The sequence below is a fragment of the Oreochromis aureus genome, linkage group 8 (assembly GCF_013358895.1).
Source record: "Oreochromis aureus strain Israel breed Guangdong linkage group 8, ZZ_aureus, whole genome shotgun sequence".
NCBI lineage: Eukaryota > Metazoa > Chordata > Actinopteri > Cichliformes > Cichlidae > Oreochromis > Oreochromis aureus.
The window spans coordinates 20,119,400-20,147,112 of NC_052949.1; the positions used below are offsets into that span (position 1 = coordinate 20,119,400).

General features: G+C 40.5%; 2 protein-coding genes across 3 annotated transcripts; one reads left to right on the forward strand and one right to left on the reverse strand.

The window, feature by feature from the left end:
- Positions 1-56: 56 nt before the first annotated feature.
- On the reverse strand, positions 57-15,256 carry lrrc3ca (leucine rich repeat containing 3Ca). 2 transcript variants are annotated; one of them, XM_039616485.1, is made up of 2 exons: positions 15,194-15,256; positions 57-1,535 (listed from the first exon to the last, which is right to left on the reverse strand). In XM_039616485.1, the coding sequence occupies exon 2, from the start codon at positions 1,448-1,450 to the stop codon at positions 656-658; it is 795 nt and encodes a 264-aa protein (XP_039472419.1). In that variant the 5' UTR covers positions 1,451-1,535; positions 15,194-15,256; the 3' UTR covers positions 57-655. The 2 variants fall into 2 exon arrangements, with proteins under 2 accessions (XP_039472419.1, XP_031595243.1); XM_031739383.2 differs by lacking the exon at positions 15,194-15,256 and adding an exon at positions 5,500-6,228.
- Positions 14,290-26,966, forward strand: top2a (DNA topoisomerase II alpha). The gene is made up of 35 exons (XM_031739317.2): positions 14,290-14,477; positions 15,213-15,359; positions 15,503-15,593; positions 15,704-15,767; positions 15,882-16,027; positions 16,229-16,326; positions 16,419-16,631; positions 16,940-17,113; positions 17,393-17,494; positions 17,604-17,741; positions 17,833-17,971; positions 18,059-18,216; positions 18,307-18,432; positions 19,166-19,276; positions 19,851-19,956; positions 20,103-20,212; positions 20,365-20,457; positions 20,536-20,650; positions 20,871-20,992; positions 21,374-21,522; positions 21,832-22,063; positions 22,142-22,276; positions 22,398-22,598; positions 22,736-22,931; positions 23,121-23,212; positions 23,300-23,449; positions 23,549-23,632; positions 23,818-24,018; positions 24,129-24,249; positions 24,725-24,883; positions 25,197-25,395; positions 25,480-25,535; positions 25,627-25,746; positions 25,861-26,099; positions 26,433-26,966. Exons 1-35 carry the CDS (start codon positions 14,460-14,462, stop codon positions 26,580-26,582), a joined length of 4,755 nt encoding a protein of 1,584 aa, XP_031595177.1. The 5' UTR covers positions 14,290-14,459; the 3' UTR covers positions 26,583-26,966.
- The last annotated feature ends 747 nt before the right edge of the window (positions 26,967-27,713 follow it).

Here is a 27,713-nt window from a genome sequence, read left to right on the forward strand (position 1 = left end):
TTGGAGGTCGGCTGTTCTCATCGATATGGTGCTCTGGTACTGTAGCTGCTATCGAACTCATCACAGAATAACTGAGTATTGCTTCATCGTGCATTGCATACATCTGCAGGGAGACATGAGAAGTGATGCATCTGCAAAAGAGTGACTAAGATTCCAAATGCTGTATGTATTTTCAGCTCAGTTCAATATAAGAAACCCCCCAAAACAACACTTCACTTATATTATAGTGGTGAATACTGTAAGGACTTTAATGGGAAACAGATGTACAGAGTTCCATACTGTAGTGTTGCCTTGTCCTACTGTTCACACTGCTGTTTGATGCTTCATCCTCACTTGTCTGTTTGTGAGAGAGGTACATCAATGTGCATGCACCACTGGATAAATTCTATTTGTATCCCATGTTTGGAGTTCAAGAAAAAAGATGCCACTGCTTTTACTACTTTAGCGCGCAGACTAAACCATCAACTCAGCCAACGAAAACTCCTAATGGGCTGCTGAAACATGAATTATTCATCTGGGCTAGGTTGCCTGGTTTTCTTGTGCAGGCACATGTTTTATTGCCCAACTTGGCTCCGTGACAACAGCTGGGCAGTACCTCAGTCCTGTTTGTTGTGGGATACCATTTCAGTTCCCACGCAAAGCTCCATCATCAGTCCTACACCACAGTACTAATGGTGGAAGATTCCTCTGACTTGCCCTGTCTGCTGGGCAATGACTTGAGATACTCCAGGTGTCGACGTGCGTCCTCCTGATTAGCCCTGACATAGTAGACAAGGTAGGAGATGACCATGGTGAACCAGCCAAACATAACAACCAGCATGGCCACATCTGTAGTCCTCTTCATCTCCACACAGAGGTCTATGTCCGGTGCCAACAGGAAGGCAAGTCCTTCAACTCCTATTTTCTCAGGTTCTGAAGTGTGGCACACAACGCCTGTCAGTGATGCAGGCTCCAGGTCCACACGAGGCATGGCCATCTGCAAATTGCAATTACAGTGCCACGGATTGTTTGTTAGGTTGGCGCGAGCTCGCAGCCCCTCAAAGGCATCAGGGGTCAAGTTTCCTAACTTGTTAGAAGAAAGGTCCAGGAACTGTAGCGAGGAGCCGAGGCCTCTGAATGCACCTGGTTCTAACTCGCTTAGTTCATTGTGTGAAAGGTCTAATTCAACCAGTTGGGTTAAACCTGCAAAAGCATTTGTTGGAACTGTGGTGAGGAGGTTAAAATCCAGGTAGACACGCCGTGTGTCATTGGGGATGTCCTGCGGGATCTCTGTGAGCTGCAGGTTGCTGCAGCGCACCGTCTTCCCGCCACTCTCGCTCTCGGTGCAGTAGCAGTTCTTGGAGCAACTCGTGGCAGCATGATGAAAGCAGAAGGTCATTAGCACCAAACTATGCAGCAGCAAACACATGACCACTGAGTGGCGTAGCAGCCAGTCTGCAAGAAGGGACATTGTGGGATACGGTGGGCATGCTCCAGGGAGGACCACCTCAGCTGAGGGCTGAAGTCCACATCAACCTCCCCAGTAACTGTTGAACCTGTTGCATAAAAAAAGAACAGAAAGTGACACAGGCTGTGGGAAGTTTACCTTCTGAAAGAAAGAAATAAAGAGCAGCTTGTACAGTGAAAAACTTTTCTTTTGTAAAACACTGATGATTAAAAATGTTCTTCAGAAGCGGTGGTGTTATTTAAGGGAGCAACCGTAGCTTGTCTAATTGCACTGTGGAGGCAGCGGGAATACTGTACGCTCATTTCAGCGTGTTGCCAACTAGCAACAACTGGTGTTTCCAAGAAACTCCAAGGATCAAAGATTCCCTTCATCCCAGCACAATAAACAAGCTAAGAAAATACTTTGCTGTCACTGTGCCTCTTTTATAATTGACATCCCTGCAGTGCAGGGCTATTTCAGTACACAGACGGGCATTAACATAGTAGTGCGACACTAAGAGGGAAAAAAATGTTCCAAACAAAACATAACTCCACCTACATTTTAACTTTTTTTCTTTAACATCTTTTGTCACATTTCCAGATTGTTTGTATTTAACATATTCTAGTTTACTGGGAAGTGCAAGTAACACAGAGGTAAAAGCTTGTCTTTGTGTCCTGTAAATGATAAAACTTTTATATTTTGTAGGTAAGTCTTTGAAAATTGCAGGTCAACCCACCTTAACACACTTCATTAATAGCTGATAAGGGCTTACTCCTATCCTGTTACTAATCCTCCTCAGGAAAAACTCCTTAAGTCAGTGTAACGTTAGCGCTGGCCACCCAATCCTTATGCTGAGGTAAATGCTAATGCTATAAAGAGCCCCCAAAACAACTAAACAGACAATGTGATGATCTGCCTTGTTTGAAGAGAAAGAAGAATTCACCAGGCTGCTTAATTTCTCCAAAATGGTCAGGGACTGAGCAAGATCCACTTACCAAGATTAAAAATGAAATCGATCTCTAAGTACCTCAAAGTATCACATGACTGGGGGGGGTTGAGGGTAGTGAGTAGTGGCACTGGTGGTGTGTATATGAGATACAGCTAAAACCCTCAGTGCACACTAGTTAACAAATGAGTGCCAGACAACCTCAATAATGAGCCATTTGGGGAGACGGAGACTGATGCAAAGCACAGATGAAGCTTGTGCTATTAAGCACTGACTGCTGCGGTTTGCCTCCCTCAGATATGCCATTTATCCATCTTCATCAAGGCCAGGCAAAGCAACTTTCAAAGGATTTCCCTCTGCACTCTGTGGCAGCAGGGTGTACGAGAAAGTAAAACAGCACGACAGAACAGCTTAAAACCCAAGGAAATTAAGGGTCTTGCACGGCTAGTGTTATGCTTCTGTAAAGGCAGTACTTTTCCCATCACATAGCATGCCAGCCTGGTATTTGGCTGAGAGATAATGGGGGAGCAGAAGTAAAAGGGCTGGTGACAGAGATGGGGAAAGCATGTGGGTGAGACGGGGAAATTGGACACACAAGCACAGGGTTGTGAGAGAAAGAATGATATCACGACGATTTAAGGAGAGGGGTAACATTACAGTGACAGCACAGAGAACATTGCGTGACACTAATGAGAGATCGAGGAAAAGGGCAGATGTTAGTAAGCCAAAGAGGCAGCTGACAAAGACAGCTGGAAGAGAAAGAATAGGCAGGAGAGGAAAAAGGCAAGTGACACTTGTAAATAAGATAAAGACACAAGACATGGTGTAAGCTGGATGAGTAGCAGGGTGGGGCACAGGTCTGCAAAAAATAAAAAATAAAAAAAATAAAAAAATCTGTAATGCATTTGCAAAAGATTGCATGCATGCAAATGGTCTAGGAACAGTTAGTCTTCCTAAAGTAATGGATGACCTATGTGATAAATAACAATGCAGCTGGCACTGCAAATGCATTGCTTTTGCAGCCACAGGTCAATCTCTCACTTCCTAAATTCACTGCTGTCAGCCCTGCACACACTCTGGGACCATTTTAATATGGAGCAATGAAGTGGACACACACACCCAGACATCCGAGTCATTAAGATCTAATATATGTTAGTGTCTGTTGTGTGTAGTCTCACAACAGTAGCCTATTGCGGCAGCTGTGAACACCACGTGAATTTTAAATAGGGGAAAGTGGGGTGATTTGTGCCAGTGGGGAAGTTGTGCCACCCCCTGTTTCTAGGGAACCATAGAAGAAATTGGTCATGTGACCACACATTTTTGAACAGTCAGCCATTGTACTTATCCTGCAAAGAAGAGAGCAACATTGCATGAGATTTAAGCACATTTAAGTTAAGAAAGCAACAGTTTTTCGGTTTTCAAAGTAAAATTTCTAGGCTCAAGGTTTTCCGATTGATTTGTCTGAACAGTTATAGACAAGTTTGAAGACATTTCACAAATGTTTTAATGCTTTGACAAGCTACACTATGAGTCCACACAGCTAGCATGATGTTAACTCAAAACTGCTGGATGATGCATTTTTTCCAAACTGGTAGGGTTGGGGTGATTTGTGCCAAGGGGCCTGGGTTAAGCTGTGCCACTGGCACAACTCACCCCAATTATGACTATTTTAAATATATTATTTTATTGTAATTGTAGCTTGTATTTTTACAGTTTATCACTAAAACTATGCTACATTCTTAATTTCAGACCAACAATTAATATTAGACTATCTTGCCACGGAGTTATAATGAAGAGGACATGCAGGGCCTCCACACCTTTAGAGGACATGGACAGAGACCCCGGTGGAGAAGGGGAAGTCCATTCCATGGCAAGGAGGATGAACATATGCAGGATGACATTATAACAGGGAGAAGAAAAAGTTAGATGGAAAAGAAATAAGGCCAGGAAATAAAAGAACTGGACCTGCCAATCACGTCTTTGATGAGCATAGGAGAAAGAGCTGGCAGAATATATAAAGGCACTAGAAGCAATGTTTTATGGTCTAAGTCCCATGAAATGGGAAATGCCTTGAACTGGCTTTTGAGTATGCACAAAGAATCTTTCATAATCAGTTGCACAATTTATCCCAAGGTATTCTCTCCACAGGTACAACTTACCCCACACCGGGGGCAAGCTGTGCCACGAGACCACTTTTTTTCAGAAAGCTGTATTTCTTACTATATTTCTGATTCAAAGTGATTGTTCCCAAGGATGCACCACATCCTGAAATATATGTACATATTTTATTTGAAAGCATTACTTTCATGGCCTCGCTTTAAAGTCACTTTAACTAAAAACTGGCACAATTCACCCCACTCTCCCCTGAGCTGACAGTTATTTGTGGCGGGCTGGGTAAACAGCAACAATTAAAGGACAAATCAACATCCTCGATATAGCCTGTTTAACTTGGATTGGTCCTTTTAATGGAGGCCAAATATTATTTCACTGATTTCAGCTCACGAAGCCCTATTCTGGATACACTTTTCTGGCTTCGTGCAGCAAAACACTGTGCTCGGTAGATTTCCATTTCCAAATAAAAATCTTTTTGACTTGACTTAGAGAGCAGTACAGTAAACAGTATTACTGCCGAGCAGCCAGCTCTTCTGATGCAATGGCTCTCACTCCGTGCTGGAGATTAGAAAACTGTGTCACTGACTCATCAGTGTATCCTCAAGATTGACTTGAATCTTCAAATCCCCAACATAAAGTTTTACAGCCTAGTGATGCCATTAGTTTTAAACTTTAATTTATGATAATGACAACACCAGCTGACATCACAGGAGCTAAAATGAGTGGCTTAAACCGGCTACCGGGTCCTGCAGAAATACCAGTTTTCCTCACGTACAAGCATCTGGTTAAAATGAACTGAAAGCAGATAAAGGTGATACCTCGTGGAACCGATGCCTTTGTTAAGTTTGTCTTTCATCATCAGCACCGTTAAGCGCGTTTTCCCAACAGCAGCTACGTTTTTAAAATCTTTGTTTAAACGGCGATTTTTAATTTTTTTTATTTTTGGATTAGCCGCATAAATTATCACAAAGAAAACACATGCATCGTGGCCAGTATCACAAACACAAACACTCACGTCTTTGTCGCTTTCCCTCTTCCTTCCATGGCGCGTTTCTAGGCAAGTGTCCAAAAATAATATCTTCCACCAGATCAGTGCGCTTTCCAACAAGCGGCTCGTTCGATATTTTGGTTCGCCTCCAGTAAGTCCTCCTGCAGCTCGTCAAACTTGCGGCGAAAGCCGCTCTGGAAACTACGACGCGCCAGTGGAAATGCCCCTTCACTCCAGGGCTCTCACTCAGAGCAGCCTTTTAGTTTCCACGCAACGAGAAAACTAGGCAACATTGCCCAAGCCTGAGCGAACTGGCAAGCAAACAGAGCGAGGGCATGACTTTCAGTGACGGCGGTGTCTCACTGACTTCGATCCAAATACATGGCAAAAATGATATTGATGTACAGTCGCACGGCGCACGGTGCATTTACGCACTGGTTGGATATTTTCTGCCACTGCTTAGAGCTGAGTGCTGGACATATATACAGAGGAAAAGCCCATGTGATGGCATTCATTTGAATCTACTAATTGCTGGGATTGACGTGAGTTCAGTGTGCATGCATCAGGTGCCAGGAAAGTAAAAGAGTGTCCCTCCCACACCATCACACACAAACGCAGAAATGAGCTCATGCACAATGCCGTGCTCAAACATGGCTCGGTTGTGCTGGCAGCCTACACTGATCATGTTTGATCTGAAGCTTGTTGTTTCAAACATGTAGCCTGGCTGCCAGCGCTGTGGATCTTTGCCGGTCTCCAGTCCCTTTTCCTGCCTGCTGCCACCCGATAAGGATGTCCAATCAAATCCACTATAAAAACAGACGTACATGGCCACTAGCCTGGGAGAGCCTGCCAAGCAGCCAGTCATAAGGTATTAATGGAATTAAAATCAATAAAATGGGATACTTCACTCAAACTCCCTCCCTGGTGCTCTGGAATAACAGAAGGCATATGATTAACTTCTTTTTTTCTTTCATTGATAGTGATGAATGTGTGCTAAGGAGTCAAGCATAAACATAAAGAATTTTTGATTATTTGAGTTGAAATACAGTATTTTATGCATCTATGAACTGCTTTTTGTATAATCCTGGAACAGTGAGAGATAAAGAATAAAATAAAATAAAATAAAAATCACTGTTTTCCAACATATCCTTTTCACAGTCCCATCCGAGTGCCTGTTTCAATTTAGAACGTATAATTTCTTTGTCTGTCCAGACATATTACTGTAAGATTATTTTAGGGACTAGTATTGTTTGTCTTATGAGACTCAGGCTGGATAAAAGCATCATAACACATCTGTGGGTCTCAGTCCTCATGAGAGATACATGAAACATGGCGTTCCGTGCTGCTGCTCCTTCTGCAGCCCTCAGGTTATGAGACTGCTCTTGTCAATTAGACGAGGATCAGATAGGTGGAAAAGCATATGACAGAGAAACAGCAGAAAATAGGATTACTTTCCTCATCGACAGAGGAAAGTGCACTGGCAGTCAGTCTTTCTCAGCTTAATCAGATTATTTTAAATGCTCCATGGTGGTTGGCAGCTAGATGGTGCATTAAAAACCATGCATTAGTCCTGACAGAGTACACTTCCAAGTGGATCAAAGTTTCCCTTTTTTTTCTCTATGTAACTGTTTTTTTTTTCCAGTGTGCATTTCTGATCAGCTTCAAGCGTCCTCTGTATTACCCCAGTACCTGTGCAGGTGGCATACCTACAAGCTAACATTAATCCATGAAGTCAAATTGCTGAGTGGGGATTTGGCTGAGAAAATGCTAGCACCAAACTTTTTACAATGTCACCGCAAAAGGGTGGGAATGTAATTTTTTTCGATGTACTCTGAGTTCCAGTGGAACAAAAGGACTCATATTAATGAGATCCCGCTCTTTCATTCTCATTTGGTCTGCTCACACAAAGTCTTACACATGCATACATATATAGTTAAGCGCACAGGAACACGCACACGCTGTCTCCTGCTCCCAGGTTACTCCTCGTCCCCGAGCAAGATCAAAGCCCTGCCTTGTCTTTGTGAATACAACATTAACCTTCTTTATTTATTTATTTCCTTGCCTGTCTTGAGCCTTTTAATCAAAAACTGTGAGAACAGTGTATTAAAAGGATTTCTCGCCTGCTGAGGTCACCTCACCTCATCTTCTCTGTGAGGAGTCTTGTCTTTGAAGTCTGATATTATTGACATTAAACAATAGGGTGCCAATATGAAAGTATTGCAGATATTCATTTGAGCCTTCGCCACTCACAGAGCTACGGCTGCCAGAGCCATTTCAAAAGCTTCTAAGTGCAAACCTTGGAGTCTTAAATCTCACTAAAAGCAGGTTATGAATGGCTTTATGTTCTATCGGTATGCTGGAAAACGGTGATGTTGTTTCTGTTCATAAATCTTGTTTTTGATATGCCCCAGGGCAGTTTCTCTCACTTTCAGATTTGTGGGTAAGGGACCCAAAAGTGGAGCTATGTGGTCAAAAGATGTATCAAGGATAGAAAACTTTTTTTCAACTGTACATGATCAAGTTTTTAGATTTAGTCACTTGATCACAGTTACAATGCTGACAGGTTGATCCCATAGATGGATTACCACTGTGACATTAACCAAGTGACAGAGAATTACTGGAAATTACTGCCAATGTTGGTTTATATAAAAATAAAAAAGGTTTAAAACAACATTCTGAGCAACTAAAGCAGAATTCGCACAGATGTGTTTCCGGGTGAAGCACCCTCGCTTTTCATTCTCTTTGAATGGGGTGACATCAAGTGTTGCTGAACTGAATTTTTGATGTGCCTCTTCACTTCGCTCATGTGGAAAGTTGAGGGAAAATTCAACCTCTGGAGTTGCAGCACAGGTGTCAGCATTCGTGTCATGTCAGCGCAGCCATTTGCTAATGAAATTCATGCATCCAGTGTCTAGTCTGGAGCCTATCCCAGCCTACCATAGGGCAAGAGGTGGCATACACCCTGGAGAAGTAGCCAATATGATGCAGGGCTAACACAGAGACAGATAACCATGCACGCTTACATTCACACGTACAGATATTTAGAATCACTACTTAACTTAACCCCACTAACTGCATAAAGAAGCCGGAGTACACGAGGAGAACCCTCGCAAACACTGGAAGAACATGCAAACTCCACACAGAAAGACCCCGAATTTCTGTGGAAATAAAATCATGCTATGCAGATATGCTGAGAGAGCAACAGGGTTTCATTGTGCAGCTCATTTCAGTTTTATTTCAATTTAACTAAAGGCACTTATATTGTCAGGTAAAGACCCAACAATAATATAGAGAGAAAGCCCCAGAGAACAAACAACACAACAACAACAAGCACTTGGCGACAGCGGGAAGGAAAAACTCCTTTTTAACAGGAAGAAACCACCAACAGAACCAGGCTAAGGGAGGAGGAGCCATCTGCCATGACCAGTTGGGATGAGGGGAGGGAGACATGACCAAAGACTCACTGTAGAGCATTAAGTGTAAAAATGTAGCATTTCATTGTTGATTGTTGCAAACAATCAACCTGTTGCTAACAGGCAGCTAACTTGGCTACCTGTTGATTGAAGCTCTTTTTAGCTTGTCTTTTGAGGATTGGTTATTATTGCCATGACGATCACACGAGCAAATCTCAGGAACGCCCACATTTAAGAGTTGAAGCATGTGAATCCTGTCTTGAAGTATCTTCTCCTGCAGCAGCAGATATTTGAATTAGATACAACACCTTCAGTTAAAGTGGCCACAACCTTATTTATTCAGATCTTATTTACTAAGAATCATAGCAGTGCAAACAGGGTGTACAGCATTATATATACAAACTAACCTTCAAAGTTGACATGAAGAGGGAATTTAATAATATGGACTTAAACCAATTTTTGCACGAGGCAATAAACATACAAGGAACTGCAGCGTTTAGCGCTTACATCTTATTTTTATTTTTACTCCCAGTGGGTACAGCGTGACAATTCTTTAGCATCAGTAATTTTTTTGCATGTTTATCATTTTGGTTTAGTGCTTAATAAAAGTACATGTAGAAAAAAAGACTATCGGCATGAGCTGCTCACCATACACTCCAAGCTTTACATGACAGAGCTGCAGACAGAAAGATTTAGGAAATAAGGTTGTTGAATATAATAAACAGTACTGTTTGGGAAAACACTTCATGGTAAGATTACTTTCAACAAGTGTGATTAAATAACACTGCATCACTGATTGTTCAATTTTAAATGTTAAGTTACTATTGTTGCCCGCAGTTGCCTGCAAACACAGGATAGAGGTGGTCTGAGCTGCCCTTTCAAACTAATAATAATTCTTAGTCCCTCACTGTATTCACAATGACAGCCAGGGAGGGGTGTTCACCTTAAAGGTCATGTTGTGGACCTCCAAGGACACAGCTGGAAATGTGATGGTCAAAACATGACCCAGAAAGCAACCAGAGGAGAAAAAAAATCTGTATATTAATGCTGTGAATGTTAGACGTTTGCTCTAAGATGTTATTTTCCTTCCTAAACACTGTTGTCTCTAATAAAAAGTGTTGAAGGTTTAAATATTGAGTAACAGCTCCTTCTTCCTCACATGCAGCACAGCCTGAGCTACTGAGATTTTGTTTTCTACCTTAAGCCATTCACTGGCGGTCGTTTTATCTGTCACACACCTGGAAATTGACTGAGCCAAAATATTCACAGTGGACCTAAAGCTGTAATTTTGTTTTCATTTTAGTTCATTGTCATCATTTTTTTATGAGCTCTCTCTTATCCTGCTACTCGCAGGGAAAAGTCTTTGCCAGGAAATAATTACACACACTGTGAGGGGAATTTAATCAAATATAAGTAAAATCCAACAGAAACCACTGCCTGACACTTACTCCTCATAAAGAGCGTTTGGTAGCACTTTATATAAGGGCCTGCTAAGGGCATAATTTCCAAAATCTGAAATTATGATGTAATTATATTCACCCGCAAATACTTAGGGTAGCAAGTCAAGTTTTTACAGAAAATAAGAAATGATTATACTGTAAGTAATTTTAAGACACTTGTTATTACAGTTTTATAGTGCAGCAGATAGTTTTATGTTCAGTGGTGGACAACAAAATTGGTACATATACCCAATGTTTGATGAACCCCATTTCTAATAAAATAAACAAGACTTTTTAATTGTTCACCGTATCAAATCACATCATGATTCAGTTTTCTTTATATAGTGCCGAATCACAACAACCCAACTCAACAAGTCAACTCAAGCAACTTTACATTGTAACGTAACCATTCAATAATACAGAGAAAACCCCAACAATCATGACTCCCTATGAGCAAGCACTTGGCAAAAGTAGGAAGGAAAAATCCCTTTTAACAGGAAGAAATCTCCGGCAGAACCAGGCTCAGAGAGGCAATGAATCTTCTCTGTGGTCTTCCTCTTTTCCTCCTGGTTTGCAGCTCCATATTCGGCATCCTTTGTCCAGTTTATCGACTATCCCTCCTCTGCACACGTTCAAACCATCTCAGCTCTGCCGCTCTTATTTTCTCTCTAGTCTGTTTGACCTGAGCTGTTCCTCTGATTTACTCATTTCTAACCTGTCCATTCTGGTCACTACCAATCAAAATGATTCCAGTGCAGGGTCATTATTAACTCCAATATCTTTGGCTTATCTTTTTGGTCTATGATGGATGCAAAGCCAAAATAAAGAAAATTATCTTTTTTTTCCACTCTTGGCTGTCACATCTTTCACAAATCCCAAAACGCTCTCCTGGACAAGCTCTGACAAGCTTGTCAAGTGCTCAGTTGGAGCAGCTCTTTACCTGTCACACTAATATCCGTAAAGGAGCCCTTTCCTTGTAAGACACTGTTCATCAAGCCACATCAAGCATCTCCTTCAGACAGCTATCAACACGTCTGTGACACTCCAAGTTTCGTTTTCTCCCACCGTCCCCAGCAGTCAAGCTTCAGAAAACACAGAGCCATCAATAAATAAACAGGAAGGCAGGTGGTAGCTACTGAGAGTGTCCATCTACTTTGCAGGGTGACTATTTTTGGATGCTAAGTACTTAGCATTCCTGTTTCAAACTGCCCACTTCTGCTAGATAAGAGAAAGTCTGTGTGAGACTTACACAGTGTTAAAAAATTATTTGTCCTCATTAAAAGTAAAAAGTGCAACAGAAATATATAAAATCAAAGGTTTATGTATTCTATTAATCATTAAAGAAAATATTCTTGATATTAGATAGATAGATAGATAGATAGATAGATAGATAGATAGATAGATAGATAGATAGATAGATAGATAGATAGATAGATAGATAGATAGATAGATAGATAGATAGATAGATAGATAGATAGATAGATAGATAGATAGATAGATAGATAGATGAAATAGTCCAGATATATAATGTGGAATGTAATGAATAATGTTTGAGTGTCCAAAAGACACAAAAATCCCTAGAAGGCCACAAATGTTTATTTTTGCATGTTGTTTTGTATGCATTTAACAAATGTGATATGTTGATCTGATCAAAATTCTGCAACCTTATTGTAAAGGTACCACATAAACTGTCTGTTTTCTTGTTTAAAAACAGTCTTTTTTAAAGCTACCATGTCCAACCCTGTGTGCATTGAAAGTGTGAGGGCAGCAGGCACATTCTTTTAGATTTCTTAAAGGAGATAACTCAGTCTTTTTGGCTGAAAATACCAAGCAAAAAAATATCAGATAAACAGTTCTGTGTGCTCGCTCCTTCATTCATGTGTGCAGCTGTGGGTGTATTAGTGTACTTGCAATCCACTACATCGACCGGACCGAGGCAGCTCTACTCAAGCTCCTCCGCCCTATTATTACCATGCTAAGGTCAGATGAGTGGGCAACATAGCAGAGGAAGACAGATAAGAATGGTAGAACGGTTGGATAAATCAGGTTACTGCATTTCCATTGACTGATAGCCACAAGACAAGAAATATGAAGAGAGATGGTTGCTTAGAGCTGAATAAAACTGTGCTGCTGAAGTAATGCTTTCTTAGCATCACATATGAATCTTTTTATCCCAGTAGAATAGAGGATTGGGAAAAAGTGAAGGTCTATCTGATAAATGACTAAAAAACACAGTGTTGGGAAGAGTCCAGGACAGAAAGGAACAATATAAAAGAAGAAATATGATATTGAGCACTAGACAGATTTTAAGCAGTTCTGTATTTTATGCAAGTAAAAGAGAGACAAAGGACAGAAAGTGGCAGCGGTGGTGATAAATCAAGTGAAAGATCCAGTACACTCTAGTGTAAAAAGAAAAAAGAAGTGAGCACCATGGTCCCAGAAAAACAGAACACTTTTCTTGCAAGGCAAGTTTTGTACATTTAAAAGGCCACTCATGCTTTATATCCCAAGTGACCAAAAAGTGTCAAAAATCATAACACCAGACAACAAAATCCATTTCCTTTTTTCCCTTTTTCTTCACATCATGTCCTCTTTTTCTCTGCAGTTGGGGAGTTGGAGGAAGGAAAGCGACATCAATCAGGCTATGGGCCCTTTGCCAGCGTCAGTGGGGGGCTGAGCCTGCTGACCCTGGATCTCAGTATTAGTGAGCTTTTGTTGCATGAGCAAGCCAGTCCACAATCAGTGCACATCTGTAATGCATTTGAAAATCTTTCTTTTAGCTGAATTGGTATGAATGTTTTTTTCCTATGTGAGAGGAATCTCTTACCTGTAAAACTACTTGTCTGTTATCTAGATGAATGCATGAGTTCTGGGAAATGTGCTGTATATGAGATAAAATAAGCATAGATGTTCAAGCTCCCCTCCTCAGATATGACCTCTGATTGGATTATGCAGCTGACTTTTTTTTCTCTGAGTTTCTCTGATCTCTGTAAATCCTGAAGGATTATAAACTAACATGTCAGCCTTTAAAGACTATAGAAAACGTTGGGTACCTTATTGTGATATGCTATCAGTAAGGGTTTATGCAAAAAGTGTTTTATGGTGGAACAGAATAAAAATATATAATCAGACCCAGAAGGAGACATACTGATAGTATTTACTCTATGTCCAGTCTGATATGATTACATCTTACATCATTATTCTCTTGGAGCCTCAAATCACTGATGCTATTAGGGGTCCTTCGTTGTGTAATGACCTACCTAAGTAAATCTGTCTTGCCTCATCAGTGTCTTCTTTTACATCGCTTTCAAACGCTCATCTCTACTGAAAGATTTTTTTTTTTTTAATTAATTTTAGTATATTTTTTTAAATAATGTTTTGCCATAAAAGATGAGGTATTTTAGTTGATTTGTAATTTCTTTATAACTTCGTCTTAGTTTGTTCCTTTATTGTGTGTTTCTGGAAAGCGCATTGTTATGATAGTTACTATTATTATTATCATTGTATTACAGTTGATAGAAAGTGAAGATTCACGTTTGGAACTGCTCAGTCCGCCTCTAATAAAAACCGAGAAACGTGAAAACAGAGAAAAAAAGCTTCGTTTGTATTTGTAGAACAAAAATTCAAGAACATTGAAAACAAAATAGTAATAATAAAATATAGGTCACATTTCTTCATTGGACACTATCAAAATAGAGCTGACAGGATATTTTTTATCCAAAACAAGGAAACAGGCTATTTTGTTTCCCTCCTAACTCTTTTCCTGTCTGTACTTGAATTCCCAGCACGTAGGTTACTTCTTTTTGAAAGCTGATTGGCTGTGATACAAGAGATGGGTGGGCTCATGCCACTTTTACCGTCTACGATTGGTTATTTAATTGAAAAAGAACGGATTTGCTTCTCTCATTGGAGGAATTCGTCACGCGCTCAGTAGTATGATTGGTCAATATAGCTGGCGGGAGATGTTTCCACAAAATTTCGAATATTCAAACTGGGACCTCAGCTCAGGCAGCGGAGGAACGTTTTAGTGCAGGCAGCCGTTATTATTGGGGGTAGCTGGGGTTTATTTAGCTTGTTGCAAACCTAGAGTGTACTATATTTCAAACGAAGGGCTTTAACATTAAATACAAGAAGAATGGCTGAACCGTTGAAGGTAACGTTACTGTCGCTTTCATATTTGCTGCTAACGTGTTATTAGGCTTACGTGCTAACCTGCTACAACTGTAAGTTAAACTTCTAAGAAACAGTTAAAGGCACTTGGCTAACGTCGTGAGCTGCTTAATGTAACAGTGCCCGATGTTTAGACGTAATAATGCACTACTTGCAGAGTGTTCCTTTTAGTAACTTAACAACTAGTCCTAACTCTTGGCACAGTAGCTTGTAAGCATTAACTATAGCTAATGCTGCTAAGCCAGTTGAAATGGTGTTACCCCTGCATTCATTCACCTCGCATTATTTATTGTGTTTGAAATAAAAACTGTCCTTAAATACTGAGCTAAACCCTGTGTTCTTGAGCGTCAAATGTAATCAGAGCCAAGCAACTTCCAGGGGGGTGTTTTCTCCCCCCCCCCCCGTACATTTACATTGTTGTGTTTTTTGTGCAGTAAAACTGAAGACGTATATAACTGCAGGCATGCAAAACTGTCAGCAAGTAGCATTATAGATGATGTTGATCATTATATTAAGGTTTCCTGCAGTACAAAGATAAGTCCCATCTTCGTTACGGTGCAAGGCCTATAAAAGATATCAGTATATTGATATTATTTAAAGCTTTTCATTTATTTATTTTTTGCACCATGTGAGGGAGAATTGCTTTCGTTATCCATAATGACAATAAAGAGTGTTGAATTATGAATCTTAAAAGATAACCTTGTGTCGTTTTCATCAGGCCTTTTTGGAGAACAAGCCGGTGGAAAAGCTGAAGAAGGATCCTAAGCGGCTGTCAGTGGAGAGGATCTATCAGAAGAAGACGCAGCTGGAGCACATTTTGCTCAGACCGGACTCCTACATAGGCTCTGTAGAGCCTGTCACTCAGGTAAGAAGTTTTAAAATGTCTTTAACAGTCATGTGTAGATTTAAAGCAGGTTTTTTTTTTTTTTTTTTTTTGACTGCACAGTTATGGTTCTTATTAAATGAACGCATGCAAGCTCCTTGTGATTATTTAACTTCTTTCATTAGCAAATGTGGGTGTTTGATGAGGATGCTGGACTGAACTGCCGTGATGTGACATTTGTGCCTGGGCTCTACAAGATTTTTGATGAGATCCTTGGTAAGTAAAAAGCTCTCGCAATTATAGATGTCCATGACAAACCTTTATTAAACAATGTTTTTGCTCCAGTAAAATGTAGTAAAAATAGATTTTACTTTCTCTTTCGGTAGTAAATGCAGCTGATAACAAGCAGAGAGATAAGAGCATGTCCTGCATCAAGGTCAACATTGATCCGTGAGTTGTGTATAACGGTGCACTACCAAGTTTAAGATATTAAAATACAAAGTAACTCTACTACAGCTACCAGCTGACAAATCAAGCGCTTGTGTATGTTTTTGTTCCTTTTAGTGAAAACAACACCATCAGTGTATGGAATAATGGGAAGGGTATTCCTGTGGTGGAGCACAAAGTGGAGAAAGTCTATGTACCTGCTCTCATCTTTGGACAGCTTCTCACTTCAAGTAACTATGATGATGACGAGAAGAAAGTCACTGGTAAGACTGATGAATTTGAGTGCTTTATATAATACTGATTGTTTTCTGTCATTCTTAAGGAGAAGATATTCTGTATAATTACAAAGACTCTTTTCTACATCATTATGTCCAACACAATTAATGGTGAAATTTTAGCGGTTTATTAGGAAAAAAGCCACATTTAATGTTCAGTCTGTTCCTAACTCTATAAATGTTCTTCAGGTGGACGAAATGGATACGGTGCCAAGCTTTGCAACATCTTCAGTACAAAGTTCACTGTCGAGACTGCTTGTAAACAGTCGAAGAAGTGCTTCAAGCAGGTATGAAGGAAGATCAACCTCATTTCCCACTTTAATTTTTATGTTTTGATCGGGGAGAATGTCATTTTCTGTTATGCCCATGTTTCCCATAGACTTGGTATGACAACATGGGCAGAGCAGGGGAGGCTAGCATCAAACCGTTTGATGGAGAGGAATACACTTGCATCACCTTCAGACCAGATCTGGCCAAGTTTAAGATGAGCATCTTGGACAAAGACACAGTGGCTCTGATGACCAGGAGGGCCTATGATATTGCTGGAGCCACTAAGGGTGTCCGGGTGTTCTTTAATAGCAAGAAGCTACCAGTAAGTTACTGTGATCTTTAAGTGTTAACTCTTTATGTTTTGGAAATTAATTTTATTAAGCTTTTTAATATATATTATGTGTGTTTCAAATGTTGACTGAAGACTTAATTCACAAAGTTGAACCTAAAATCCAAAGCTTTTTGTGTACTTATCAAAAGTAGTCACTTACCTGACCTAAAATTATTTCTAGTAACTTCATTTAATGAAATATTTGATGTTAGCAAGACAAATCTTACATGTTACATCCTAATTTGTTCCGTCTAAAATGCATTTAAACTGATATAAACTGTATGAACTTCACACTTAAGGTTACAGGTTTCCGTAGCTATGTGGACATGTATGTGAAAGACAAGGTGGATGAACTGGGTGGTCCTCTTACTGTCATCCATGAGACTGTCAACGAGCGCTGGGAGATCTGCCTCACCATGAGCGAGAAAGGTTTCCAGCAAGTCAGCTTTGTCAACAGCATTGCCACAACAAAGGTAATAACTCAGTGCATTGGATTTGATCTAATGCATATATTGTGTCTATGTGTAGGCTGTTGTTAAATCAGTAATTTAAATGTTTAAGTTTGTTGGAAAGCTGTCTAAATTTACATCTTTGAGCAGCTCTAAAATAGTTTAAGAATGATTGAACTAGACTGAGCTCTCTTGGCAGCCAAGCAGAAGTCTGGCTGCTCTCCAGCCACTTTGTGTCACTATGATTAAGACCTACGGCGTTTATTCTCTAAATGGATCTTGTTTTTGTCCTCTGGACTTTAGGGAGGCAGGCACATTGATTATGTGGCTGACCAGGTGGTTAGCAAGCTCATTGAAGTGGTGAAGAAGAAGAACAAAGCTGGGGTGACAGTCAAGCCTTTCCAGGTATTCATTTTATTTTTTTTAATGAAAATGAATATGTAAGTGTATTCCTTAAAAATGTTTTTTAACAAAATGCACAACTGATTGCTCTTCACGTTTTTTTTCCATTTAGGTGAAGAACCATATGTGGCTGTTTGTCAACTGCCTGATTGAAAACCCCACCTTCGACTCTCAGACCAAAGAGAATATGACTCTGCAACAGAAGAGCTTTGGCTCCAAGTGTCCCCTGAGTGAGAAGTTCATTAAACAGGTGCTGATGAAAAGCCACCAGCAATGTATTTCTCACAAGTGTAATCATTCATCCATTTCACTAACTGGTCTCCATCCTTTGTTGCACTTAGGCCACATCCTGTGGGATTGTGGAAAGTATCATGAACTGGGTGAAGTTCAAGGCTCAGACCCAGCTCAACAAGAAGTGCTCGGCTGTTAAACACACAAAAATCAAAGGTGTGCCAAAACTGGATGACGCCAACGATGCAGGTAATGTGCGCCGCAGTCGGTACAGTCCAGCATCCCGAGAATGGAGATGACCTGCACTCCTACTGTACTCACTATATTTTCTTACAGGTGGGAAGAACTCCATTGGCTGCACGCTGATTCTTACAGAGGGAGACTCAGCCAAGACACTTGCTGTGTCTGGGCTGGGAGTGGTCGGAAGGGACCGCTATGGCATCTTCCCTCTCAGAGGAAAAATGCTCAATGTCCGGGAGGCTTCACATAAACAGGTTAGGCTAGCAAATATAATGATTGCTTGAATCATCTATTTATTTAACAGCTGCGAGTAAAACTTGATTTTTTTTTTTTTTTCTTATCAGATTATGGAAAACGCAGAAATCAACAACATCATCAAAATCCTCGGTCTTCAGTACAAAAAGAACTACAGTGACCCAGAATCCCTCAAGAGTCTGCGCTATGGCAAGATCATGATCATGACAGATCAGGTATTTGGGTTGATCTTTATTTTCACTCCTTTCCTACCTTCCCGTGTCTTATTTGTATTGATAATATTCAGGATTTTCATGTTTCTGTGTGCCTACATATATGTAGGAATAGGTCTTTGTGACCATAACGGTTTTGTCTGTCGATACTGGCCCTGAAGCTTTTCATAAGGTGCCAATGCTGCAGGAACAAATGGATGGTTAGAGCAGGTACAAATCCAGTGTAATGTTAACTGTGAGCCCAGTTTTAAGAGGAAACATGCACTTAACCTGAGGAAGGTATCCTTCCCCTACAGCTGTGAAGAGAGCTACTAAGTAATTTTCACTGAGCATGACTTTGAAAGCTTTGACTCAATTTAGATTAGCGGGGCAGCTGAAGCTTCATATGAGCCTCAGATGGATGTTTGAGTGAATTTTTAGTTTTTCTTCATCGAGCAAGGCTTATGAATTTTATTCATCATTTGCCAACACAGTGACATTCAGATGGAAAAACAGGATCATCACTAGGATTTCTAGTAACAATGCACATGTCCTAGTCTCACATATATGGGGAAATAGACTCTGAATTGGTGGATGGATGCATGCTAAAGACAGACTTCAAAATCCCAACCCACTATTAAAAACTATTTTAGTGCTACTAATGTTGTCACAGAGCACTATATTAACCTTTTTTGTCATCTCTCAGTTACACACAATTACTTTGTTGTAATATATCTGACCTGTGTTATTGTCACAGGATCAAGACGGCTCCCACATTAAGGGCTTGTTGATCAACTTCATCCACCACAACTGGCCTTCGCTGCTGCGTCACAACTTCCTGGAAGAGTTCATCACCCCCATCATCAAGGTATGAATATGCTCTAAAAAGCCCTTTGCAGACTTGCCATATGCAATATTGTTGGCTTCATCTGGCAGTTTACATGAGGCATTCTTTCATTCAGACATGGATATCTTACAACTTCATACCTACAATAGCAATAGAGAGAATTGTGATGTGCCACGTTTTATTGTTACAACACAACAGAGTAATATGAGTTTGTTCTTCTAACATCTTATTGTTCTTATGAGCATTCTTCGCAACATGCATGCGTTTGTTTTGTTTTTCTTCCCTCAAAGACACCTGAGAGATGCACAGTTGAGATATGGCACATGCTTATTTGTTAACATGTCTGAGTTTTTAACCATGTTGGAAATTTGGAACAATCCTGCCATCTGCTGTCAAAACCTCAGAATACTCAGAGCTTAATGGAAAGTTTGGTCCCCTTTTTTTTTTTTTTTTTCAAGTTACTTTTAAATTAAAAATCCACATTTTTTTTGTTTTGTTTTTTTTGCTTTTGTATAATGTTAAAATGTGAAAAGCTTTAAATGACTAGGCATCAAGAACCATGGTGATTGGACATCTTATTTCTGTGTCTCTTCAGGCGTCTTTCAAGAAAACTCAGCTGTCTTTCTACAGTATTCCTGAATTCAATGCATGGAAGGAGAGCCAGCAGAACCACAAATCTTGGAAAATAAAATACTACAAAGGTTTGTTACAAACCCCTGTGTGGTAGTAAAACGGACAAGTAAGCAACACATAATGCTTATGGCCTTTGTCATTGTTATAGTTTCTATATTGTTTTGTTGTAACTTGTACCATCTCTTTTTTTCTTTTCTGGCTATTGCCCATCTAGGTTTGGGAACCAGCACATCACAGGAAGCCAAGGAGTACTTCTCTGATATGCAGAGACATCGTATCCCATTCAAGTACTCAGGACCTGAAGATGATGAAGCTATCACCCTTGTAAGATGTTACCCGTCTGTGTGGATCATTCCTTGGCCAATTTATATTCGATCTAGACTTTTTAAACATCCTGTAGGCCATAACTAACAGTTGGAGCATTAGTATTTGGTTCTTGGGTCTGTTTTTAAAATTCTTTTTTTCTCTCTGGCAAGGCCTTTAGCAAGAAGAAAGTGGAAGAGCGAAAAGAGTGGCTTACCAACTTTATGATTAACAGACGGCAGCGCAGAGAGCACAACCTGCCTGAGGTAATGGCTATGCAATTGGTGAATGCAGTATCTTGTTTCTGTTCTGTTAAGTTTGACTGTTTTACTGTTTCTTTGCAGGAGTACCTGTACGGTCAGTCAACCAAGTCCCTGTCGTACAACGACTTTGTTAACAAGGAGCTGGTACTTTTCTCCAACTCTGATAACGAGAGGTCCATTCCCTGCCTGGTGGATGGTACGTGAAATAATAATAATAATTAAGAAAAAAGGAAAGTGATTTAAAACCATTAACTAACAACAATGGAGAAATAGAAAGCTGAGAGTTGTCCAGATCCAGTTTAAAATTTAAGTCATTTGAGCATGTGTTCAGGGCAGGGTTTGCTGAGTCTTCCTGACAGGTGTAAAAGGTTGTGAACCGCTGGTCTAATGTCTGCATGCATTTGTGTTTACACCAGGACTGAAACCGGGTCAGAGGAAGGTGTTGTACTGTTGTTTCAAGAGGAACGACAAGCGAGAGGTGAAGGTGGCACAGCTGGCAGGCTCAGTGGCTGAGATGTCGGCCTATCACCATGGAGAGGTGAGGTGGCTAAAATGTGTGGGTTTTGTCAGTGTGTTTTTAATTTAGATTCTTGATTTGACTTTTCAGTTTAACTGTATCATTTTTATGTTCAGAAAATGTTTGCTTCTTTTCAAATAGGCTTTGCTTTTGAATACTGTATGTTATTAGCCATCAACTTTTATATCTAAGAGTAGCTGTCAATTTGGCCAGAACTTGAATCGTTACACATGAAGAAGATTCCAGTTAAATAAAGTTTATTTAAAGGAAAGTAGAAGCACAGGGACCTTTTATAGAAAGATTTTAAAAAAACCAAAACATTTCTTGCAGGTCCCTGTAAGCCATAGTGGCTGTATGTAGCTGTTTCTGTTGTATTTACTCTAAACTCTTTCCTGTTTTCAGGTCTCTCTGATGATGACCATCATTGGTTTAGCCCAGAACTTTGTGGGAAGCAACAACATGAATCTCTTGCAGCCTCTGGGACAGTTTGGAACCAGGCTGCACGGTGGCAAGGACTCTGCCAGCCCTCGATACATCTTCACTATGCTCAGGTAAGCAGGCTTTCTCATAGATTTAATAACTGAGTGCCAGTGTAGGGAGCCAGCAACCGAAAAGAGGCCTACCGCTGGTCAGTGTTAAGAAGGCTTATTGTGGTTAGAACCACTGTCACTTCTTGCACTGCTACATCATGCATTGTGGATGAATGAGTTGTATGTAAGTATATACAACATTACCAAGTTAATCTATCAGTCCATGATCTGCGCTTTTTTTTCATGAATTAAACAAAATGGGGAGAGTTTTTTAAATGGATCATTTACTGAGTCACTAACTAAAATTCTCCCAACAATCTTTACTTCTAGCCCCCTCGCCCGCCTTGTTTTCCCAGCAGTGGATGACAACCTGCTCAAGTATAACTATGATGACAACCAGCGGGTAGAGCCCGAATGGTACATTCCCATCATCCCCACTGTGCTTGTGAACGGAGCCGAAGGCATCGGCACAGGTTGGGCCAGCAAGATTCCAAACTACGACATACGTGAGATCATCAGCAACATCAACCGTATGCTCGACGGCGAGGAACCTATGCCCATGGTCAGGATGGTTTCCTGAGATCTGCCTTGTTGGTTGATTTGCTGTGCAAAAACTAAGTGCTTGTTTTTCCTCCTACAGCTTCCAAATTACAAAGACTTCAGAGGCACAATTGAGCAGGTGATGGATAACCAGTACTTGAATAGTGGAGAGATCTCCATCCTTGATTCAACCACTATTGAAATCTCTGAATTGCCTGTAAAAACATGGACACAGGTTGGTCAATGAAGTCATTTCCAGAACATTTTACCACGTGTACCCATAGTGTTTATTAGATTGACTCAAATAAATACCCTCTTACCATTTTGCTGAACTCTTCATGCATTTTCTCGTCTAGACCTACAAGGAGAATGTGTTGGAGCCGATGCTGAATGGCACAGAGAAGGTTCCTCCTCTCATCACAGACTACAAGGACTACCACACTGACACCACAGTGCGCTTTGTGGTCAAGATGACAGAAGAGAAGCTGAGGGAGGCTGAGGCTGCTGGCCTCCATAAAGTCTTCAAGCTGCAGAGCCCCCTCACCTGCAACTCTATGGTAATGATTGCCACTTATTTGCACACATTCACAGCAGGGCAATAAGGTCTTCTATTGCTTTCCTGTGAAATCTCAAACATTTATTTACATATTTCCAAACCCTGTGAAACATCAGCATTTTTCCTTTTGTTTTCCAGGTTCTGTTTGACCATGTGGGTAGCCTGAAAAAGTACGAGTCTGTGCAGGATATCCTCAGAGATTTCTTTGAGTTGAGGATGAAGTACTACGTGCTGAGAAAGGACTGGTTGGCAGGCATGCTGGGAGCAGAGAGCGCCAAGCTCAGCAACCAGGCTCGCTTCATCCTGGAGAAAATTCAGGGCACCTTGGTCATTGGTAAGTGCAAAGTTTCAAATAGCTTCTGTGTTGTTGTTTGTTTGTTTTTTAAGCACATTTTTCAAGAACAGTGGGAAATCCTGTATATCTTCTGATATAGTTATTTAGAGTTTGCCTTTAAAATTCAGCCCAAGAGTGAGTTTGGTTGTTCCTTGATCAGAAGTATTAATACTGTCCATGTGTGTGCAGAGAACAAGCCAAAGAAGGAGCTGATCCGCATGCTCCAACAGATGGGCTATGACTCCGACCCAGTCAAGACTTGGAAACAGGCTCAGGAGAAGGTAGGACACTCTGATTCCAACAGTTACAACAAAGTTCAGCTACAACAAAGAGGGATGTTAAATAACCACCTATGTGAACTCTCTTAGAATGAGGAGGAGATGGAGGAGGAGGAGGAGGGGGAAGGAGGAGAAAAAGACGACTCTACTGGACCGGATTACAATTATCTGCTGAGCATGCCCATGTGGTTCTTAACAAAAGAGAAAAAGGAGGAGCTGTGCAAACAGAGGGATGCTAAGGTAAGCTATGCGGCAAACCTAGTGATGGTTTAAGCTTGAAATGTTAGATTATTAGCTCTCGTGTTAAGGTCGTGTGTTTCTGTCCTAACTCTTGTACAGATGACGGAGCTGAACACCCTGAAGAAAAAGAATCCAGCAGACCTGTGGAGGGAGGACCTTGCTGCCTTCTCTGAGGAACTGGCGGTACTGGATCATTTCTGTCTTCCTATTTGCTTGTTTTTTTTTCTGCTTTATATCCAATCAGTGCACTTCGTTAGTCATGTGATCAGACTGTGATAATGTTACATCTAAAGAACAACTGTCATCAGTGCTTTTGCTCCTGGTTAAACTTGTCATGTATTTTTTTTTTTTTTTCTTCCTGTGTTTAGCGGGTTGAGGCAAAGGAAAAGGAAAATGCTACCATTCCTGTAAAAACTGGAAAAGGCAAAGCAGTAAAGGTGAAGAAGGAGACTTTGCCCACTCCACAGGGCCGCCGCGTCATTCCACGTGTTACCAGCACCATGAAGGCTGAAGCTAACAGGAAGGCTGATCTGAAGAAAGGAGAGGGCAAGAGAGGAAAGAAAATCAAGGTATGTTTTCATATGTGATTGTGCATATTAATTGTTTTTACAAAAACACATTCAGAACAACAAACTATCCAAAAGTAACATTTTTCTGGACCTCATTTCTGTCTCTGAAGAGTGAAGATGTTGTGATGAAGATGGAGTTTGGAGAGGATGCAGAAAATACAGAGCCGGTTGAGGAAACGGGCTTAGCTGCACGGCTGAGCAAGAAAACCAAGACCCAAGCAGCAGAAAAAGGTAGAAATGATTGTTCAGGATATCGCCTGGAAATCATTTCAACTATGATCAGACGCCTCTGCTTACTGGTATAACCAGGAAGCTCTTTAGTGATATCTAGTGGCAAACCTGCAACGATACACATTTTGCAGACTTGACCTCCACAATCCTCGCTGGAGCAAAATCAAAATTATCCTCTCAAGTTTTGAAAATTGCCGGCTCTCAACTAAATGATATTGTACTCCGCCATCATGAATACAAACTCTGTTTTTTGGGGATTATAGTTTGGATTATGTTTTCAACAACCTAATCCAAACTGTACAGACGTTCCTTCATGCACACAAAACTGGATTGTGTAAAATTTGGTGCTCGCTATAACATTCACTCAAAAATGTTGATAATTATAAGCAAGTTGCTAAAATAAATATCAGTTTACAGTTAAATTTTACATTTTTGTTTAAGTTCATAAAGAAGTGCATTTTCTCGTGTGCTGCAGCATCAAAGACGGGCAAGCAGACCACTCTTCAGTTCAAGCCTGTTACCAAGAAGCCCAAGAAAAACGCGTGGTCAGATGAGGATGTTGGCCTGTCGGACAGTGAAGAGGAGGCAGAGGAAGTGGCTGCCCCCAGAGAGCGCATAGAACGGAAAACCAAAGGTGAATCTGCTTAATGGACCACACTGCTTCCTCTGCTGACTCTTTAAATTGCAGTGGTGTGAAAAAGTGTTTGCCCACTTTCTGATTTCCAATTTATTTATGTTATGTTTGTCACATCTAAATGTTTTAGATCATTAAAAATATAAATATTAGACCAAGATTACACGAGTAAACATAAAATGCTTTTTCTAAATGAAGGTTTTTATTATTAAGATTATTAACTTATTTGGAAATGAGCCAAATTGAAGGGTTTTTGAGCAGTGTTTTAACAGGAGACCTCAGCTTCTCATGCTTGTTTTTTTTACTGTTTAAGCTGCGGTGAAGTACAGCATGTCTGACAGTGAAGATGAATTTGATGACTGGGGGAAGAAGGACGCTCCAAAAAAGAAGGCTTTCATCAGTGATGATGATGATGATGATGACGATGATGCAAGCTTCGCCCCAGATCCCAGCACTGTGTCGGACAATGATGTGGACTCTCCAGCTCCGCCTCCCAAAGCTCCAGAACCCACGTGAGTATAAGAAAAAGCTTAATAAAAAGTATCTTTCTTTTGTTTAAATGTACCTTAAAAACAAACCTTGTCTTTTCTCTGCAGGAAGAAGGTAGCAAAAAGCAAATTGACAGTTAAAAAAACAGACACAAAGTCCAGCTGTAAGTATTTTCACTTAGGATAATAGTTTGATGAATCTGAGAAATGTGGGGCTCTGAGGACTGGATATTTTGTCTCTGTGGCACTTTACAGCTCTGTCAGACGATCAGGAGCCAGCATCCAAGCCTCCAACTCAACGTAAAACCAAAGAGGCCGCACCGAAGAAACCCGCCGCTGCCAAGAAACCAGCTGCATCCAAGAAGAAGGCTGCAGGTAACGCGGATGTTTGTTTGGTCTTTTAAAGGTCACATGTAGATTTGAGCATATGATTGTTATAAAACAAAGATATCAGCATATTTATATTTGGAATGTCGTTTTTTTCTCTAGATGTGAAGCAGCCATCTATCTTGGATGCTCTCTCTAAGCCCAAACCTGCGTCCAAGGCTCCTGCTGCCAAGAAGATCCCGTCATTCGACTCTAGTGACTCAGAGAGTGAAAAGAAAGCTCCCGTCACAAAGCAGAAACCTGTTCTTAAACGTAAAAAGAACCTCAGTGATGACTCTGACAGCAGCTCCTCAGATAACCTCATGTCACGCCTCAAATCCAAGACGACTGCTGGCACCAAGGTCAGTTTTTACACTGAACTCTTGTGTTTTCTTTTTATGTGTTATGTTATAAGATGTGATTCAAGTATTTCAGACGTTGGCATATTCCTGCAGTACAGTAGCCAAAATGGTAAACCCAACCTCAGGAAGTAAAACTCTAAATATAAGTTTTACTTCCTCTAAATATAAAGAATAAAAATAGCTTTTAAAATGGTGACATTCGAAATAAAACTACTTACTTAAGTAGAACAAATTATTCTCTGCTACACATGTTTAGATTTTAAAGGTTTCCTGTATCCATCCTGTGCTAATATAATCACTGTTAATCCTTTTTAATTTCTTTTTCTGCTATAGAAGAGCAAGAAGTGGGAAGAGGATGAGAGTTTCCAGGTTTCAGACCCTGAAGAAGCCGCTCCTGTAGCTGCAGCACCGCGGGATAAACCCTCACGGGCCCGGAAACCCATCACCTACAACCTGGACTCAGATTCAGATTCAGATTTTTAAATAATAGTTCCCGAGTTGTTGTTTCGAAAAGATGAGTCCTAAATGTTGTAGTGTGCCATGGAGGTAATATTGCACTCATTTTATCTGTTGAAGTTCAGCTGCATTTACACTCTGCTCATATATGGACCTTGGACCAGCAATCTGTAACCTTTAAATTTAAAAAAAGACATAAACAAAAACTCACCATTGTTTATTAAAAAAAAAAATCGTATTATTTCAAAGAGAAGGAAAAAAAGCTGGTATACAAGTCTAGTTTTAATAGTATTTGATCTTAGCTTCTGGGTGTATTTTGTAATCCACTTGTTTGTGTTTTGTCCTGTCCTGTAAATATTTCTTTGGCTGTTCAGTTTATACCTTTAAAAAATAAAGTTTGTTTTTATTGATTGCATGGTGTGTTTGAGTTGTGTCACCGGGTTGTGTTGGGGTTCCCGTTTAATGAAGCATCCTACTTTGATTTCGTAGAAAGATTTGAATGTAATGCAGCAGGTGGAGCATCCAAATATACACTATATTGCTAAAAGTATTCACTTATCTGCCTTCAAACATACATTTGAGTAAACTCCCGTTCTTAATCTGTAGGGTTTAATATTGACCCTGCAGGCCAGTCCAGTTCTTCCACACCAAACTCATCCATGTCTTTATGGACCTTGCTTTGTGCACTAGTGGACTCGTCCATCAGATTGCCAGGCAGAAAAGTGTAATTCATTGCTCCAGAGAACACGTCCCCACAGCTCTAGAGTCCAGTGGTTCCATCCCAGACTTTGTATTGAGCTTAGTGATGAAAGGCTTCTATACAGCTGCCCAGCTATGAAAATCTACCCTACGCACTGTTCTTGAGCTAATCTAAAATATTTGTAGAAGCAGTCTGCATGCCTAAGTGCATGATTTTCTACACCTGTGGTCATGGAAGTGATTGGAACACATGATCCAATGATTTGGATGGGTACCTGCCTCTCGCCCTAAGACAGCTGGGATAGGCTCCAGCCCCCCAGTCGTTCTATCTGCCCCCTAACAGTAGAGTGCTTCACTTCCCGGCCTGCAGAGAAAATAATCTTCCCATAGACCCTAAATTGGAAAAGAGGATGAATAGATAAAAATATTAAACTTCAAAAACTAAAAAAATGATTTGAT